Consider the following 17208-nt stretch of genomic DNA (forward strand, 5'->3'; position numbering starts at 1 on the left):
CATGGCAGCCACCTGCATGTTTCCTGGTGCCCCCTTGCTTCTTTGTGTGTGTGTGTGTGGGGAGATTGGAAGGAACTGGAATGAAACAGAAACTAAATAACAGGGAGCTGAATGATGAGTAAAGTGCATCACAGTCACATAGCTTCAGCTTTGGTTCAGCTTCCCTCTGTTGGTGGAAAGGGCCATAAAGTCACAGCTGACTTACGGTAGGGTTTTCACAGCAGGAGACTTGCAGATGTGGTTTGCCATTGCCTTCCTCTGCGTAGCTCCCCTGGGATTCCTTGGTGGTCTCCCATCCAAGTACTTACCAGGGCCAACCCTGCTTAGCTTCCGAGGTTTGATGAGATCTGGCTAGCCTGGGACATCCAGGTCAGGGCCATCCAGGTCTTCCCTCTACAACTCCATTGAACTTTTTTTAACCCCCTCCCCCCAAAAAAATACTAGATAGAGACTGATTTTTCCTCATGTTCTGCTTCCTGTTTGGCAGCTCCTTTTTGTTCGTTAGAACTGAGACCCACCCTACTCTCTGGAAATGTGGACCATTTTATAAGCCACAGAAGTCACTGAGGCTTACGTCATCTTAAAGAGCGAATTGCCCCCACAGTAGGTTTGTTCCTTGAAGACAAAAGTGAGCAGTGACAGTCCTTTACAGTGTATGCTTTTCTGCAGGTGCCAGCAGCGTTCCAGCATTTTTTTCTGAGGACGACTCTCAGTCCAACGACACCAGCGATTCAGACAGCAGCAGCAGCCAGAGCGATGATATCGAGCAAGAGACCTTTATGCTAGATGAGCCCCTGGAGCGAACGACCAACAGCTCCCATGCCAGCGGGGCTGCCCAAGCGCCCCGTTCAATGCAGTGGGCTGTACGTAACACCCAGAACCAGAGGACGACCAGTACTGCTCCATCCAGCAGCTCTACTCCAGCAGGTGAATTTTTGTTACCACTTTCCCCTGAAATGTTAGCTAGTAATGTGATTTAAAAAAATATATTTTGGTCAAAGAGAAATATGCATGTGATTTATGTGCATCTTTGAAAACGTAGCCGACAAGCTGTGTGTTGCTTCAGCTGTTTAAGACCCGTTTATGAACTGAGTAGGATCATGTCTGGCTATCTGGTTTGGGGTAAATAGAGCTAAGTTCTGTTTATCTAACGTTAACCCTCTGAATGTTGTCTCTCTCTCTTTCTTTTTTTTTTTTTTGCCTTTAGCAAGTTCGGCAGGCTTAATTTACATTGATCCGTCGAACCTGCGTCGGAGCGGTACCATCAGCACAAGTGCAGCGGCAGCCGCAGCAGCTCTTGAAGCTAGCAATGCTAGTAGCTATCTGACGTCGGCAAGCAGTTTAGCAAGGGCTTACAGCATTGTCATCCGACAGATATCTGATCTGATGGGCCTGATTCCCAAGTACAATCACTTGGTGTACTCCCAGATTCCAGCCGCAGTGAAGCTGACGTATCAAGACGCAGTAAATTTGCAGGTATAATGCCAAAAAATGAGTATATGGTGGCTCTGTGTTAAAATAGGGCCTTTCAAAAGGAAAATCTGCCTCGCCCTTTAAAATGATTTCATCACAATGGATAACTACTTCTCTCTGCCACTACCTCTTGCTGCTTATCCTTCGCTGCTTTTGTTCATTTTCCCCGTTTGCTCTAACAGCATTTCTTATTCCTCTGAGATCGTCTCTTTAGACAGCATTTGAGAAACTCTGCTATCCAGGAATTCTGGGAAGGATACAGGTGAATGTGTGTGTTGGAGTACTCTCTGCCTTTTCCTACAGGCCGATGCAGGCAGATGGGAAACCGATGACACATTTCGTCATTGAGAGAGTGGTGTGTGAATCAGAGTTACAATGTAAGGATGTGTGCAAATACAGTGGGTATTTGGGAATGTGTAAAACCTGCTGAAGGAAGTGTAGCGCTGGAGTGCTTCCAGCAATATGGAAGATTATAGGGATTATAAATTGTCAGGATTAGGTTAATCGCCTTGACCACTTCCGTTTAGGCTTGTTTGCTAATGCATTATCGTCGATCATCATTTATTTAGAACTATGTTGAGGAGAAGCTTATCCCCACATGGAACTGGATGGTGAGCATTATGGACTCCACGGAAGCTCAGTTGCGTTATGGGTCTGCTCTTGCCTCTGCTGGTGACCCAGGGCACCCAAACCACCCTCTTCATGCCTCTCAAAACTCAACCAGGAGGGAGAGGATGACGGCGCGCGAGGAAGCTAGTCTAAGAACCTTGGAGGGCAGAAGGTATGAACATTTCTTATTAATTGTATGTTAGAGTAGATGTGACTCATGCCTAGATAGTCAATACGGCAAGCAAATAAAGAAGAAGAAGAGTTGGTTTTTGTATACCAACTTTCTTTACCACTTAAGGAAGAATCAAACCGGCTTACTATCACTGTAGTGGTCCATACGCTAAAGAGTGTTTAACTAGCTCTCTTAACAAGTAATTTTAAAGTGCATTATTTCTCTCAATGATATGCAGACATGAAGAGCTTTATCTGTTGAGCCATGGATATCTGTGTTACCAACACTTTTTTTAAAATTACAGGCGTGCCACACTGCTCAGTGCTCGTCAGGGAATGATGTCCGCGAGGGGGGACTTCTTAAACTATGCCCTCTCGTTGATGCGTTCCCACAACGATGAACATTCCGATGTTCTACCAGTGTTGGATGTTTGCTCACTGAAACATGTAGCATATGTTTTTCAAGCTCTCATTTATTGGATTAAAGCAATGAACCAACAGACAACGTTAGATACGCCTCAGCTGGAACGAAAAAGGTATAGAGACCAATTAACAGAACTTTGCTCTAGGTAGATTATCTGTATTCATATATCAGACGTTTTTAGTCAGTGTTGTATCTTCATATGTACGTTGCTGAATGTCTAAAGATGAAAATGCATTGGTAGTAAAATACAATGAAATCTGGAATGCAGCCTGTGCTGTTGAAACATTGGACAGGCTATGAGAATGGCATCTACAGAATCTTCACCATAGTGATGGTGAGTGAAGATGCTTTTCTGCATTCCAGAAAATAATTTGAAGCCGAGAGAAAATAGCAATATGAAGTTTGGCCTGGGCCTTTTAATGGATTTTCATAAAACACCAGTGGTCCTTGGCACTTAAAGTGCAGTGTCACTGTTCAGAGGCTGAGTGCTTTATCCTAGTTCTTGAGATTGCTTTGGTTGTCCAAGTAGCCTCCCTTGTGGCTAAGTTGATTCTTCTAGATCTCAGTGGTCTTTGATACCATCAGTAATTATATTCTTCGGGATTTTTTCTGGGCTTAAAGGTTGGGCAACACCATTCTGTAATGATTATTTCATTCCTGGGCTGTAGTGCTTGAACATTCTTGTTCTTCTCAGTAGAAATTGTTAAAACTGAAAACCTGCAGAACATCTACATAAAGCTGTTGAGATGAAGTCACTGGGAATTATGGGGTGCAGTATCATTATTAGATCGGATTAATCTTCCTTGAATGAGTATCAGAGGTACTCCTGGGCGAAGGTGAACAAATTTAACCTTAAACCAGATGAGAGAGAGCTGCTGTTGGCAGTGGGAAATGCCTGTGCTGGATTACCTAAAAGTGCAGATTGATATCTGGGAGAACTCCTGTATTCCATTACTGTGATCTAGAGTGCCTTTTACAAGTTTTTTGGTTGGTTCACCATTGCTGGTAAATGGGAGCTGGGAGGATAATCCGTCTCAGATCACTTTCCAGATTAGATTTCTGCAGCTTTAGAAGATGCTGAAGAGTCAGCTGTTACAGAAGTAACAGTAGAAGTGAACTGTTGTGAAGATGCATTGCCAGTTCCAGAACAGCTGTTGGTTTATGTTCAAGCCCAATTCAGAGCGCTAGTAATCTTAAATGGTCTGAATCCAAGTTATTTTGGAGAATAGCTTCATCCATATGTCTCTCTTCTCCCTGCCTGACTTCAAGATAACTAGTGATGCCCTGCTCCAAGTTCATCCTTTATAGATTTCCGAGTACAGGGAATTTTCTGACATGTCCCAGTGCAATGGAACATTTTTCTCAGCAAGCTCACAACTCTTACTTCTCGCTTCCTTTCAGAAGCTGGAGAAAATATTCTTATTTTGCTACTGGTATGAGTTTTAATTCTGTATGTTAGTCACGAAATAGTCTTTCACAGTTTATTCTGTAACCCACTTTAAAACAGAATATATTTTTAAAAGTATGTACATGCTGAATGTTTCATGACTGTCGCATGTACAGTAGGCATTTGATCCTTTCATAGTAAATGATAAAATGAGCCAATGTGATTTTTAAAAGCAATTTTCTTATATGTCACTGTAACTAAGATTACTGTTTGTCTGACATTATATGACATTTACTTTTTAAGGACCCGGGAGCTCTTGGAACTTGGTCTTGACAATGAAGATTCAGAACATGAAAATGATGATGACACAAATCAAAGTTAGCATTTGTATCATTTGGGGGTGGTTGGGAGCTGGGTGGCGTAGGTGTCTCACATCAGTACTGTGGGATTTAAAAAGTTTCATAGACTTCTTAGAAGAATCGGGCACTGTTTCAGTGACTAATAAAATCATAGGTGTCAGTTCACGAATGAGCAGTAGACCCTTGTTTTTAGTGTTAAGGCTCAATCCTGGAGCACGCAAGGTAGTATTACACAAAATACCTTTGAGCTTGTACAGAATGTTTCTGCTACTGCTGCCCCTTGAAAACTTCAGCCTACTTCCAAACATCTGGATTTATTATAGCAAAAGGAGATAACCTGACTTCTGATTAGCCTGAAGGCTCCCTTAGACCGCCTCCAGGTTTGCAGAAGGGGGAGGCTACTTGGAGCCACCCTGCGGCTGTGCCACTATTTGTGTATAAGAAATTGAAGGGAAAGAAGGAAGTAAAAAAAAAAAGATGAGGAAGACATAGTGACTGGGGAAATGAATGATATAGAAGAAAGAAAAAGGGATGAGAGAGAGAAGAGATTGAGGAGGCAGCTGCAAAAACCACAGTGATTGTGCCGGGAGAATATTAGAGGGGTTTGTATGTGAATAGAGCTGCCACTTTGCACAGCATTAAATTTGCACTGTGTTTGTCTTCCCAACAAACCTGTGAGGTGGATCACGGTTCCCAGTTAATAGAGGTGGGGAGCGAGGTGGTGGGAAGTTGTCTTGCCTCGTAGTTGCAAAAGTAGAACTTGAACCTAGCCCATGTGCTGGTGGAGTTCAGATGTTCAAAGGTCACCAGGTTGTTTATCAGCCTACATGTGCCTTTAGCAGCAGGATGCAGAAACTTCAACAGGTGAAACTTAGCAGCTGATTCCTCCATCTGCTGTTAAAGGTACAGAAGGAGTTAAACTTTGTTTTGCGATTGGAAAGCTGCCCTCCTTTTGAATATCAAATGGATTGGGGAAAAAACATAGGCACTGTGTTTGCATTCTGAGTTATCACCTGTTTGAAGAAGTAGTGGAACTTAAAAGTTTTCGACTGTCTTCTAGAACATCTTACCTACTTTGGTGTACTTGATAGCATATATCACACGATAGACACAAATTGAAATCTGTGCAAACATCAGCAGTTATCAAGTAACACAAATATTTCCCCCCCCCCCAAAAAAAAACCCCAGTGATTCTTTGGTTTCCTCCCTCACACTTCTCCTTTCCAGGTGCTACGCTTAATGACAAAGATGATGACTCCCTCCCGGCTGAAACAGGCCAGAATCATCCATTCTTCCGACGGTCAGATTCCATGACATTTCTTGGCTGTATCCCACCCAATCCTTTTGAAGTTCCTCTTGCAGAGGCCATTCCCCTTGCAGATCAGCCACATCTCTTACAGGTGACATTAGATACCATATAACTGTAAAAAAGATTATTCTCTGATTTCCAGTGGTCAATACATATATAATGTTCTTTAATCATGGTTAAGGAATTGGGAACAGCTGCAGGATGTTACACCTGCCATATCCCATGAAGTTTATCCCAGTCAGGGTTTGCTATTAACCAAGGTTTTGAAACTAGCTTCATATCTTAATTATTAAAAATGTGGTTCAAGTTAGTACTGATTTGTGCCTTAACCATTGGGATGGGCAGGAGGGAGGGAGGTGTAAGAGAAATTCATAGTGAAGAGAAGAAGAATGCATCTTTCCATAGTTTCATGGTCACGTTTGCATCTACTCCAGTGTCAGATGAAACAAGGATTTTTTTTTTTTTTTACAGCCAAATGCTAGAAAAGAAGATCTGTTTGGTCGGCCAAGTCAAGGCCTGTATTCCTCTTCTGCCAACAGTGGAAAGTGTTTAATGGAAGTGACTGTAGACAGGAACTGTCTTGAGGTATGTACTTGACCATAACACATTCTGTAGTAAGCCTTCCTTCTTCCTCTACTTTTTGATGTTCTTTCTATTCTGCCAAAAGTTGTGTGTGCGTGTGCGCACGCGCATGAAGTGCCCTCGCTGAAAGAACAAGGAAATTACCACGATACTTTTCAAGGTTCTGGAAAGGCCATTACAGCAGCCAGAGAAAGGGTCACTTACCTAAGCACAAACTACCACTATTCTCTGAGCAAGCAAGCATATATTCAGCACCTTTCTGGTTCTTTCTTCAAGTAGAATATGAGTAGCGATAGCTCAATTGTTAAAATATTTTTTTCAGAACTTCCATTCATTTTTTTAACATTACAGCTGAGCATTTTTCACCTATTTCATTCACAGTAATGTGGATATATGGGTATGCACACACAATTCAATTCCTAATAAAATAGATCTAAGAAAGAGAGTAAATGCTTGCTCTTGCTGAAATTTTATCCTGGCAGATTCCAAATTGTCTTTTTGGAGTGCTTTCATTTATTTGGGATAGTTTTCCGAAGTTCTATCATATTATGTGAAAACATGCATGCATAAAAAAAGATCTTTAGTTCTGCTAAAATAGTAGAACTAATGGGCTCAAAGCGCACTGGTTCAGCTGGTTTTAAGGCTTTGATTATTAAGACTGGACCAACTGTGGTGTGGCAGCCCTTATTTACACAACAGTTTTATTTCGTCTCCACTTAGGTTCTTCCAACAAAAATGTCTTATGCAGCCAATTTAAAAAATGTAATGAGCATGCAGAATCGACAGAAGAAGGAAGAACAGCAGAATGTGCCATCGGAAGAATCCGAGGGTTCAAAGCCCGGCCCGTCAGCTCATGACCTTGCTGCACAGCTGAAGAGCAGTCTGCTGGCGGAGATTGGGCTGACTGAAAGTGAAGGCCCGCCTCTGACATCCTTCAGGTACTGTGAAATAGCAGCTTATTTTCTTCCCTGCTTCCTGTGGTGGTCACTCTGCAGTCCTTCCCCTCCGTTCTGTGTAGCTCAGAGTAACAAGCCAGAGTGGTTGACTTCGTGAGGTGAACACCAGCTGCAGGTGAGAGAAGGGAAAAGGGAAGTGGCCCAATTTCAGATGGAAGTTCCCATCTTAATTCTGGTCTTCTGTAGGCAATTAATGCCTGACTGGAACTATTGCTGTTGAGCATCTGAAGCGTGAAGTGGCAAAGCCGAGATGTAGTATTTCTAGCAATCTTAAAGCCATTGGAAGGGGAGTGGGGGGTGGGGAAAGAAATGTGAGGAAAAGCTAAAATATATTCAAAACATACGACTATCAGATTTAAATTCACTGCTGTAGGAACACAAATGTGCATTATGGATAAGTCGGCCCTTAAAATTGTAATGCTGCTTACATTTTGTGAAACAGAAAGATAAAATGCATTAGTTTTATAGAAGCAATGATTAATGAAGTCTATTGTATTAGAGACAGAACAGCAAGACACTACTCCATAAAAATTCTTAAGCATGTCTTATTGTCCTAAGAGGAGAAATAAAAGCAGGGGTGGCAGATTGAAAATAGAAACCATCCATAGTGTAATAAAGAAATTACCTTGAAAGAGTCATCCAGAAACCACAATGTCTGTTACCAGGGCAGCAAGGTGAATATATGCCTCTGCAAGCAACGATCCCTTTCTCAAACTGCTTCCAATGTTCCGTGTGTGTGTGTGTGTGTTGGACCCAGACTCCTTAAGCTGGAGGAAGACTTTGCTGAGCAGAGGGGCTGGATCCACCCCACTGAACTCTTTGATGCTATGTGGTAGTGATGATACGCAGCAAAGATGTCATAGTAACTGGACAGAATTATCCATCTAAAACCTCTATATCATGTCATTCAAGCAATAAAACACTCTTGAAAAATCTTGTCAGCTCAAGGTATCTGGTTAGAGAAAGGAGAACTGATAGACTTCTGAAGGGATTAGATCCACAGAACAGAGAACAGAATTTCACTTGTGCAGTGGATCTCCACTGTCTCCTTGAAGCTGCATCCCTGTGTGCCTCCCCATAACTCTTATCCTAAGGGTAGGGTAACCTCAGGAACAGTGTGGTATGTGGGTCAGAATTGTAGTGCAAAGGGAAAATCTGCAGAAATTGCCTTTTTAGCATGAGTGGAAGTGCCCTTTTGGTCACACAGTGCAGGTCTGGATCCAACTCAGTAGTTGGGTTCACCACCTCCATTTTTGTTTGTTTACATTATTTATTTACATTATTTATAGTCCACCTTTCTCACTGGGACACAAGGACTCAAGGACACAGTGAGTCAATGCAATCAACAAGATAGGACATTCAGTAAACATTGAAATAGAATTTGGGTTGTGGAACGAAGCAGAAATCTAAAAAAACAATTGAAGCCAAGTATAGGTGTTAATGCGACACATAAAATGATGCAAGATTACATAATAGGATCCTATTTAGAGCAAACTAGTGTAGACCAAAGTCCCTAATAATAATAACTTTGTGAAACATTTTATGGGTGCTATCCTATTGCCTGTGTAGAAAACGCCTCTTGAATAATTCAGTTTTGCATAGTTTGCGGAAAGCCGGAAGAGCGGGAACCTTCCTGCCCTTGTCAGGCAGACCATTCCACATGGTGGGGACCACAACGGAAAAGGCACGTGTACGGGCAGTTGTTGATTCTGCCCATTTGCAGGCTGGCACCTGCTGAAGGCACTTGTTCAGATGAGCGAAGCTGTTATGTCGGAGTATAAGGGGAGAGATGGTCTTGCAGATATGAAGGCCTAAGGCCATGCAGGGCTTTACATGTGATAACCAGTACCTTAAATTGAGTCCGGTAACTATGGAGTGATGGTAGAATGGCTTCAGAGCGCTGAAGGCTTGCATGACTTGAATCAAGCCTTTCTACTTTTTTATACGAGTTTGCATGTTTCTTGATTTGATGTATGTATTTCCCCTTGTAGACCAGTTTCTAGTTTCTTTCGTGTGTTGCAGAAGATGGAAGTATGAAGGAGGCAAGAAAATTACACAGTTGTCCCTGTCTGCAGTATATGAGTTGTAATTACTTAATACTTTGGCTGTTTTGCCTAGTTATTACCCAGTTATTTTGAGGGAGTAAAAACATAGATTGAAACAATATGTAGAACTTGCCCTAAAAGCATTTCATTCTAAAAGGGAAACTTTTTTTTAGCATTTCTCCAAATTTTCCATTGTTACGTTTCTGGATAAGTCAAATACATTTGAATATTACTTTTATTCTTGAGATGGGTTTTTAGTTGCTGAGAATAGCAGAAAGGCTGTTATTTGACTCTTGTTGCTTGAAACACAGAATTCTTTGTGTGGCAGGGGTTGTGTAAACAGATAATAGACAGTAATCCCCCTCCTTTTTTTATTTGTTCTGTTTTCCAGGCCACAGTGTAGTTTCATGGGCATGGTTATTTCCCACGACATGCTGCTTGGACGTTGGCGCCTTTCTCTAGAATTATTTGGCAGAGTATTTATGGAAGACGTGGGGGCAGAGCCTGGATCAGTATGTTTTTTATTCTTAAATGAAGATTGCTTGGTTGTTCTGTGGGGTGTTTCTGATACTAATGCTCAGCTTCTCTTTGTAGATCTTGACTGAATTAGGTGGCTTTGAAGTAAAAGAATCAAAATTCCGCAGAGAAATGGAAAAACTTCGAAATCAACAATCTAGGGATTTAACACTAGAGGTAATTCTTTTTTTGTTGTATATTTATTTAAAAGATGAACAGTACTGGAACGGCCTGTTGCTTGCATTACAGTGTAATCTCAGTAATTTGGTAGCCTAGCAATCTCACATTTGTATTTCAGGTTGGGTGACAAGCTATTAAACAATGAGAAACCTGAACAATCTGTTTGATGCCATAGACACTGCTGGGAATACAGTTCCTCATGAGTTCTAAATCCAATCTGCCTTTTACAATTTTGGGCGAGGGGAAGGGGTTAATAGGCTGCTTTCAATTGTTGGGCAGTTGAAATTCTCTTCTTGCTGGGCCTTGGCTGTGTTTTGCTCTTCAAGTGCACACTGATTGTATAGTAGTCTAAGAGATTGGTACATAGCTTGGATAGCTGATGGCTGAGCAAGTACCATGAGCAAAAGTCTTAAAAACCATGTAGAACTTTTACATGGGTGTACATTGAAGCAGCACTGGAAATCAAGTGTTTGATTGTAATTTATCCTTGCACACTACAAAAAAATAGGCCACTAGAGCTTTTTGCAGGTGTGTGCACCATGGTGAATCCAGACTCAAATATCGAGTGTTGCTAAATAGACTCTTGGGGGGGCTTATGGTCCAAGTTGAATTTTGTATATAACTACCTCTGGGCAGAAATTCATGTTTCTTGAGAAGGCAGGAGTGCTAGCTAGCTAGCCTTGATGTGCTAATTTATATAATCTTATCGATAGTTCAGTGCTTGGCAATTACAAACAAGTCTCACATGTCTTTTTTTGGGGAGGGGGAATTAAAAGTCCTTAATGATATAACTTCTAAGCTCCATAGCATCGTGAATATCTCACGATGCTCTGGAGCTTTGAAGCTGTATGATTAAGGAATATGGGTATCCATATCCTATCCTCCCTGAAAGAGAAGAGTTGGCATTTGTGGGGATTATAAATGATCTGCTGATCTTTGCTCTAGTACAATTGGATGTTGTGGTTATGTTGGACATTACATGATCATTCAATTTTGCTAATGCTCAGCTGCTACTGTTGCTAGGTGGAATTCTGAGTGCCCATATAGCTGTATGGTTTGGGCTGGGTTTGGTGGTGGTGGTGGGGGACAACTTTTGATTAGCCTGGGGGTTTCTGTAGGAGCTTAAGATCTTTTTCTTACATGGCTACTAGGTTGATCGAGATAGAGATCTTCTCATTCAGCAAACAATGAGGCAGCTCAACAACCACTTTGGTCGCAGATGTGCTACAACTCCAATGGCGGTCCACAGGGTAAAAGTTACATTTAAGGATGAACCAGGTGAAGGCAGTGGTGTAGCACGAAGCTTTTATACTGCTATTGCACAAGCTTTTTTGTCAAACGAAAAGCTGCCAAATCTAGATTGTATCCAAAATGCCAACAAGGGAACACATACAAGTAAGTGTCTTAATTCATGCTCTGTATAACACAAACATTACGTGGTTATATAGCGGTAGCTATTGCAGCAAAAAACAGTTAGTGATGTATTTGCAAGCTAACCTAGAGTTCAAGCACTCTCCAGCTGCCAGTGAACTCTGTTTGCTCAAAGTTATTTTTATCTTGGCCAGTTAGTTGAAACAGTTACTAAAAAGTTAGATTAATTGCTTTTTAGTAGAGGTTAAGAGTTGGGATTGACTTTGTAATCTTGCAGTATAAGATGTAACTCATACGCACATGCTGATTGACTTATTTACACGTGTGTTGATTATCTCATATTTAGTTAAGAACCAATCACTTATCAAATAATCACATGATTATGGTAGAACAGATTTAGAAGAAGATAAGATTGATATTTTTCTATAACCATGCCTAGGTTTAGTTTTCAGTTTGTTGAATCTCCTCAGTTTGTTTTCGGACACTAGTTTAACGTAGAGGTAATTGCTCTGAGATGCACTGTTAATGAAATGCAGATCTAGGTATCAGAAGCATTTTGATGACAATCAGCCTAATAGGTACGTATGAGATCATACCTGATGGTTGCATTTAATACTGCTTAGCACTCTAGTGATGATATGGATCCTTGCAGGACTCTGTATGATGGTAGGGGCTGATTTGCTATCTCATTGACAATTCTCTGCGCCCTTATCAAAGTTTTCAGTAGTTGAGGCTAAATAAAGCATGTATAGTCTCTAAAATCAGCTATGTTTGAGTGCAGTGGTGATGATGTCATAATAGTTATGTATAAATATTGATGGACAATGCAAGTTTACAAGATCTAAATTTACCATCCTTATCAGGTCTCATGCAGAGGTTACGGAATAGAGGGGAAAGAGACCGGGAAAGGGAGCGGGAAAGAGAAATGAGGAGAAATAGTAGTGGCTTGCGCACTGGCTCTCGGCGAGACAGGGATAGGTGAGTAATCTATTAAAAAAAAAATTCAGAAGAATGTCTGAAATAGTAAACCACTAGTTATTGGGTGTTACTCTTATTAAGTAAAGAGGCTGCTGGCCTTTTTTTTCTAGATACAATAACTGCTGTAAACTGTGTAGTATTTGGTTTTCACTGTTTCAGAAGTACAGGTAGAGTATCCCTTACCTGGGCATCCCATATCCAGACTGATCCAAAAACCAGACCCTTCGAGTCGGCATGCAGGCAGATCCGTGCTGCCTCCTTTCAATGTTTCCCGTCACCTAAAAAAATAAAATATAGTGTACATATAGACTGAAAGACTGCCATTGTTAGTTTGTTTCTTGTTTCTTGTTGCTCTTGTTTAACAGTTGGTACAGGTATTCTGGTGAGATAGTTACACCTTTGCTTTCTGATGGTTCAGTGTTTACAAAATTATTAAAAATATTGGTTAAAATTACATTCAGGCTATGTGTATAAAGTGTATATAAAACATAAATGAATTTGGGTCCCAGCCCCAAGGTATTATGTATATGCAGAAAATAATATGTCCCAAGCACTCCGGATAAGGGATACTCAACCTATATAAGATCTTGGTACATTTAGTCTGTACATTTATATCCTGCTGTTCTAGTAAAAATGTCTCCCAAGAATACAACACATAATGAAAAACAGTTCAGTGTACCAACAGCAGTTGTATGCTTTAACAATTCCAATCTCCTTTCTATTGCCATCTGGTGGATCCATTCCACTTACAGTGGTGCTTTCCCTTGAGCAGAAGGGTCTCTGACATCAGGAAAATGTTCCTTGCACCAGAGGAAAATGTCTCAGTTACAATGGATCTACCAGATCCACTTTATTGCCTATAGATCAGGTTTCACAGTGCAAGATCAGAAAGTGATAGCTAGGAAGCTAGTGGTGTCATCGTTGTGGGATCCAGATGTGAAAGGATGGTTCTGTATCCCAAAAAATAATAAAAATATATTTTTAAAAAAACATAATAAAAAAGTATATGTTGGTCCTGGAATACAGCTCTGCAAAGTCCCAGATAATTTCTAATGAACTTCTTTAAAAGGGATTTTAGAAGACAACTCTCCATTGACACCAGACCATTCCGACCTGCGTCAGAAGGGAATCCAAGTGATGACCCTGATCCTCTTCCAGCACATCGACAGGCACTGGGTGAAAGACTTTATCCCCGTGTACAAGCAATGCAACCTGTAAGGCTAACCTACCTGCTTGTCTACTGTAGAATAAATTGTTTGTGTTTCTTCCTGAAAATTTGCTGGTGTGTTGTGTTAAATCATAAATTGCTTGGTTACATTTGCACAAGTTGTTGTCTTTTTCTGTACAGCTGTGTGACTAATACATCCAATATGTTTGAATGGCTATGCGGCAAACCTTTATGTAGCACCTGGTTACCCAGAATGCTCACTTCACTAGCATTGCCCAGATTGCAAGTCCCTTCCTCTCAGCCTCCATACTCCCGCATCTTTGGGCACGTGCGGCGTGTCCCATTCCTCCATCTACAGTTGGCCAGTGTGATGCCTCTGACTGTGGCTGAGCTCCTGAAAGATGGTGCTGCCAGTTGACATACTGCTTTAATGCCTTCTTCCCCCTCAGCTGTCAAGCTTACTCCTCTGGGGAGGGCGGCTGGGACAGAGCAGAAATTTCAGTATCCAGCGTAGTTGATTAACCTGCAACATAAGTGCCGGGTAACAAAGATTTTACTACACTGTGATATGACGATTTCTGCCTCTGCCCCACAATCTGTTGCAAGTGTTGAGCTCTGGGGACTCAAAACTCCTCTGTGCCAAGGATTTCCCAGTTGATTCCAATGGAGAAAAAATCTCCATGCATGTAAAAGGATCTATGCATGATGCGGTCTTCTTCATTTAAGTGAGTTGTGAAATCCATGAGCACCGAATGTCTGAGTGCATGACCAGGCTGTGGATCATTGCATTTATGGTTTCTTGAACGCTATGAGTTGAATTTAGGGATTCTCTTTTGTTGGAGGCTGGACTCCTTTCATTGGAGGAAGGGAACCAATCATTGTATCCAGCCCCAAATTACCAAATAAATAAGGCTTTAAGAGAGGAGTGGACATGTTCATGGAGAAGAGGAGTATTCATGGCTACTAGTAAAAATGGATACTAGTCATGATGCATACCCATTCTCTCCAGGATCAGATGAGCCTGCCGAATATATTAGGTGCCGTGGAACACAGGCAGGACAATACTGCTGCAGTCGTCTTGTTTGTGGGCTTCCTAGAGGCACCTGATTGGCCACTGTTTGAACAGACTGCTGGACTTGGTGGACCTTGGTCTGATCCAGCATGGCCTTTCTTCTTATATGGAAGTTGAAAATAAAGGTGTTTAATTCTTTGTGTTCAGGCGTTTGCAAGCAAGATCACGGGTATGCTGTTGGAATTGTCTCCTGCTCAGCTGCTTCTCTTGCTGGCCAGTGAAGATTCCCTTCGAGCAAGAGTGGATGAGGCCATGGAGCTTATTATTGCACATGGAAGGTATGTTAACATTAGAGCAGATTCCATACTGTCCAGGGAAGCTTAAAAATGTACTTTGGGTTTTGAACTCCTAATGGAGGACAAGGATCAGATCTTGTGCACATTACAGCTCCTTCAGAGAACTCCTGAGTTTTAGGGGGACGCTTGCTTTTTTAAACCTTAGTTTTCCCCACAGGAGAAATACTTTTCTGAATATGCAGAAAATCTAGAACAATGGACATGTGTTGTAAGGAAGCTTGTAAATTTCACTGCCTATTATAATGTGGCAGTCCGCATGTTTTTTAGGAAAAAATTGTAATACTTAGTGCAGTTCTGGAGTACATAACGAGGAGGGTTCAGGACTGAGAAGAAATGGTAGGAGTTAACAAGAGAGTGACAGTTAATGAGGTTTGGTATTTGATTTTTTCTTAAAAAAATCCCTGTAGTTATGTGAAACTAGAGCATGCCTTTGCCTCATTTGCAGACATTTGGAATCAAACAATAAAGCATCTAATTTTTGAATGTTGATGAGTTGAAAGGATTGTGCGGTTTTAAGCTTGAATTCAACGTTTTGGATTTCCAAATTCTGTAGCTTCAGGTGTTGGCTACTGTTAGACCAATTAGTATGTATTTCTCCTATACAACTGAAATAATTGGTAAGAATTGGGAGTCTTCAACATTGAATGAGGATTTTTTTTTTTTAATTGAAGGTACTCTTTAAATAATGAAGTTGAAGTTTTTGGCTACATTTGGCTCTCATAGATGTTTTGCTTTTATCCTCAAAGGGAAAACGGGGCTGACAGCATCCTAGACCTTGGATTGTTGGATTCTTCAGATAAAGTACAGGTAAAGCATCCATTTTAGCATTTGTTCACTTCTGTTATGGGGTAGGGGACATACAAACCTGTTGGCCTCTCATTGTCTTCTCATTGGATTCCTGGGTATTGAATTGATTGATTTAAAATATTTATTCCCTGCCTCAGACTAGAGTTGCCAACCTCCAGGTGGGGCCTGGAGATCTTCCAGAATTACAACTGATCTCTAGACCTCAGTGATCAGTTCCCCTGTAGAAAATAAATGTATTGGAAGGTGAACTCTGTGGCATCACATCCTTGCCGAGGTCCCTTTCCTTCCCAAACCCTACACCCCCAGGCTTCACCCCCAAAATCTTCAGGAATTTCCCAATTCAGAGTTAGCAACTGTCTCAGACTCAAGACAACTTTAAAAACCTTCAAAATCTCCAAGGACATAAACATCATAAGCAAAATGTGACCTAAACAACCTTAATTAAAGCAAAAACAGTTGCCTGCATAATTTTGGTGCTTCTTAATTTAATACTGAACTTTTTTTAAGCTTTGAAGAGGATTTCAGCTGCTCTAATGGAACAGAATTTAACACCCAATTTTTCCTGTTTTTCTTCCCCCTAAAAGGAAAATAGAAAACGGCATGGTTCCAGTCGCAGCGTAGTGGATATGGAATTAGATGATACAGATGATGGTGATGATAATGCACCGCTATTCTATCAACCTGGAAAGCGTGGTTTCTATACGCCCAGGCCTGGTAAAAACACAGAAGCCAGGTTAAATTGTTTCAGAAATATTGGCAGGTGAAGTATTTTCTAGCTTTTGGATATCACTGTTTTGAGTGAAATGTTAGAATGCATGTCTTCCTATAAGTTAAGACCCTCCACAATCTTTGGTCAGAAGGTACCATACCAGGCTTACGGTGATTTCCATTAAGTATTGGAAATAAAGATTTTCAGCATTTTTCTCTGTAAAACTTAACGAACTTTTCTGTTTCTTCTCAGAATTCTAGGGCTGTGCTTGCTACAGAATGAACTTTGTCCAATCACATTAAATCGGCATGTAATCAAGGTACTCCTTGGCAGAAAGGTAAGTATTACAGTAGTAGTTTAATTGCATTTGGCAAGGGGCACTACAGTACCATCTTACAAGTAAATAAAGAGAACAAATGTACATTTTAAAAAATTCATTGAATCAAGATTATATGTACATTAACCTGGCAAAAATAATTAGGAAAACACCCTGTTCCCTTGAAAATACCACAGCCAAGCAAGACAGCCTTTATGGGATACTGGCACAATCAGCACATTTGCTTTCTGCACTGGCACGTGTCCCCTCTTTTCCCCACTTGTGCAGGCAGAAGAGCCTGTGGGCGCAATGGCACCCAGCAATGGGCTTCCTGATGCCCATTTGCGGCTTCCCCAAAATATATAGCCAGTCCTGGCTTTCTTCCTCCTCATTGAAGGAGGTGCTTCAGAGGAAGAACCCAGGAGCCATCATCTTTATATCTACAAGGAGTACCCATCTGGAAATAGCAATGCCTTGTCA

At 41.2% G+C, this 17208-nt stretch overlaps 2 protein-coding genes across 3 annotated transcripts in view; both read left to right on the forward strand.

The window, feature by feature from the left end:
• UBR5 (ubiquitin protein ligase E3 component n-recognin 5) overlaps nucleotides 1-17208 on the forward strand; it is a 90885-nt gene that overhangs the window by 66758 nt on the left and 6919 nt on the right. For both annotated transcript variants that reach the window (XM_056854609.1, XM_056854610.1), the window contains exons 38-54: nucleotides 670-927; nucleotides 1208-1476; nucleotides 2043-2254; nucleotides 2559-2789; nucleotides 4368-4441; nucleotides 5651-5823; nucleotides 6204-6317; nucleotides 7035-7252; nucleotides 9707-9827; nucleotides 9910-10008; nucleotides 11163-11406; nucleotides 12246-12360; nucleotides 13430-13574; nucleotides 14748-14878; nucleotides 15643-15703; nucleotides 16288-16463; nucleotides 16665-16749. In XM_056854609.1, the coding sequence (XP_056710587.1) occupies nucleotides 670-927; nucleotides 1208-1476; nucleotides 2043-2254; nucleotides 2559-2789; nucleotides 4368-4441; nucleotides 5651-5823; nucleotides 6204-6317; nucleotides 7035-7252; nucleotides 9707-9827; nucleotides 9910-10008; nucleotides 11163-11406; nucleotides 12246-12360; nucleotides 13430-13574; nucleotides 14748-14878; nucleotides 15643-15703; nucleotides 16288-16463; nucleotides 16665-16749 (2726 nt within the window). The remainder of the gene's footprint in view (nucleotides 1-669; nucleotides 928-1207; nucleotides 1477-2042; nucleotides 2255-2558; nucleotides 2790-4367; nucleotides 4442-5650; nucleotides 5824-6203; nucleotides 6318-7034; nucleotides 7253-9706; nucleotides 9828-9909; nucleotides 10009-11162; nucleotides 11407-12245; nucleotides 12361-13429; nucleotides 13575-14747; nucleotides 14879-15642; nucleotides 15704-16287; nucleotides 16464-16664; nucleotides 16750-17208) is intronic.
• Nucleotides 16973-17208, forward strand: part of NCALD (neurocalcin delta) — a 219685-nt gene continuing 219449 nt past the window's right edge. Inside the window, exon 1 of the mRNA XM_056854613.1 lies at nucleotides 16973-16988. The gene's annotated coding sequence lies outside the window, so the exon portion shown is untranslated. The remainder of the gene's footprint in view (nucleotides 16989-17208) is intronic.

This window comes from Euleptes europaea, chromosome 8 (assembly GCF_029931775.1).
Source record: "Euleptes europaea isolate rEulEur1 chromosome 8, rEulEur1.hap1, whole genome shotgun sequence".
Taxonomy (NCBI): Eukaryota; Metazoa; Chordata; class Lepidosauria; order Squamata; family Sphaerodactylidae; genus Euleptes; species Euleptes europaea.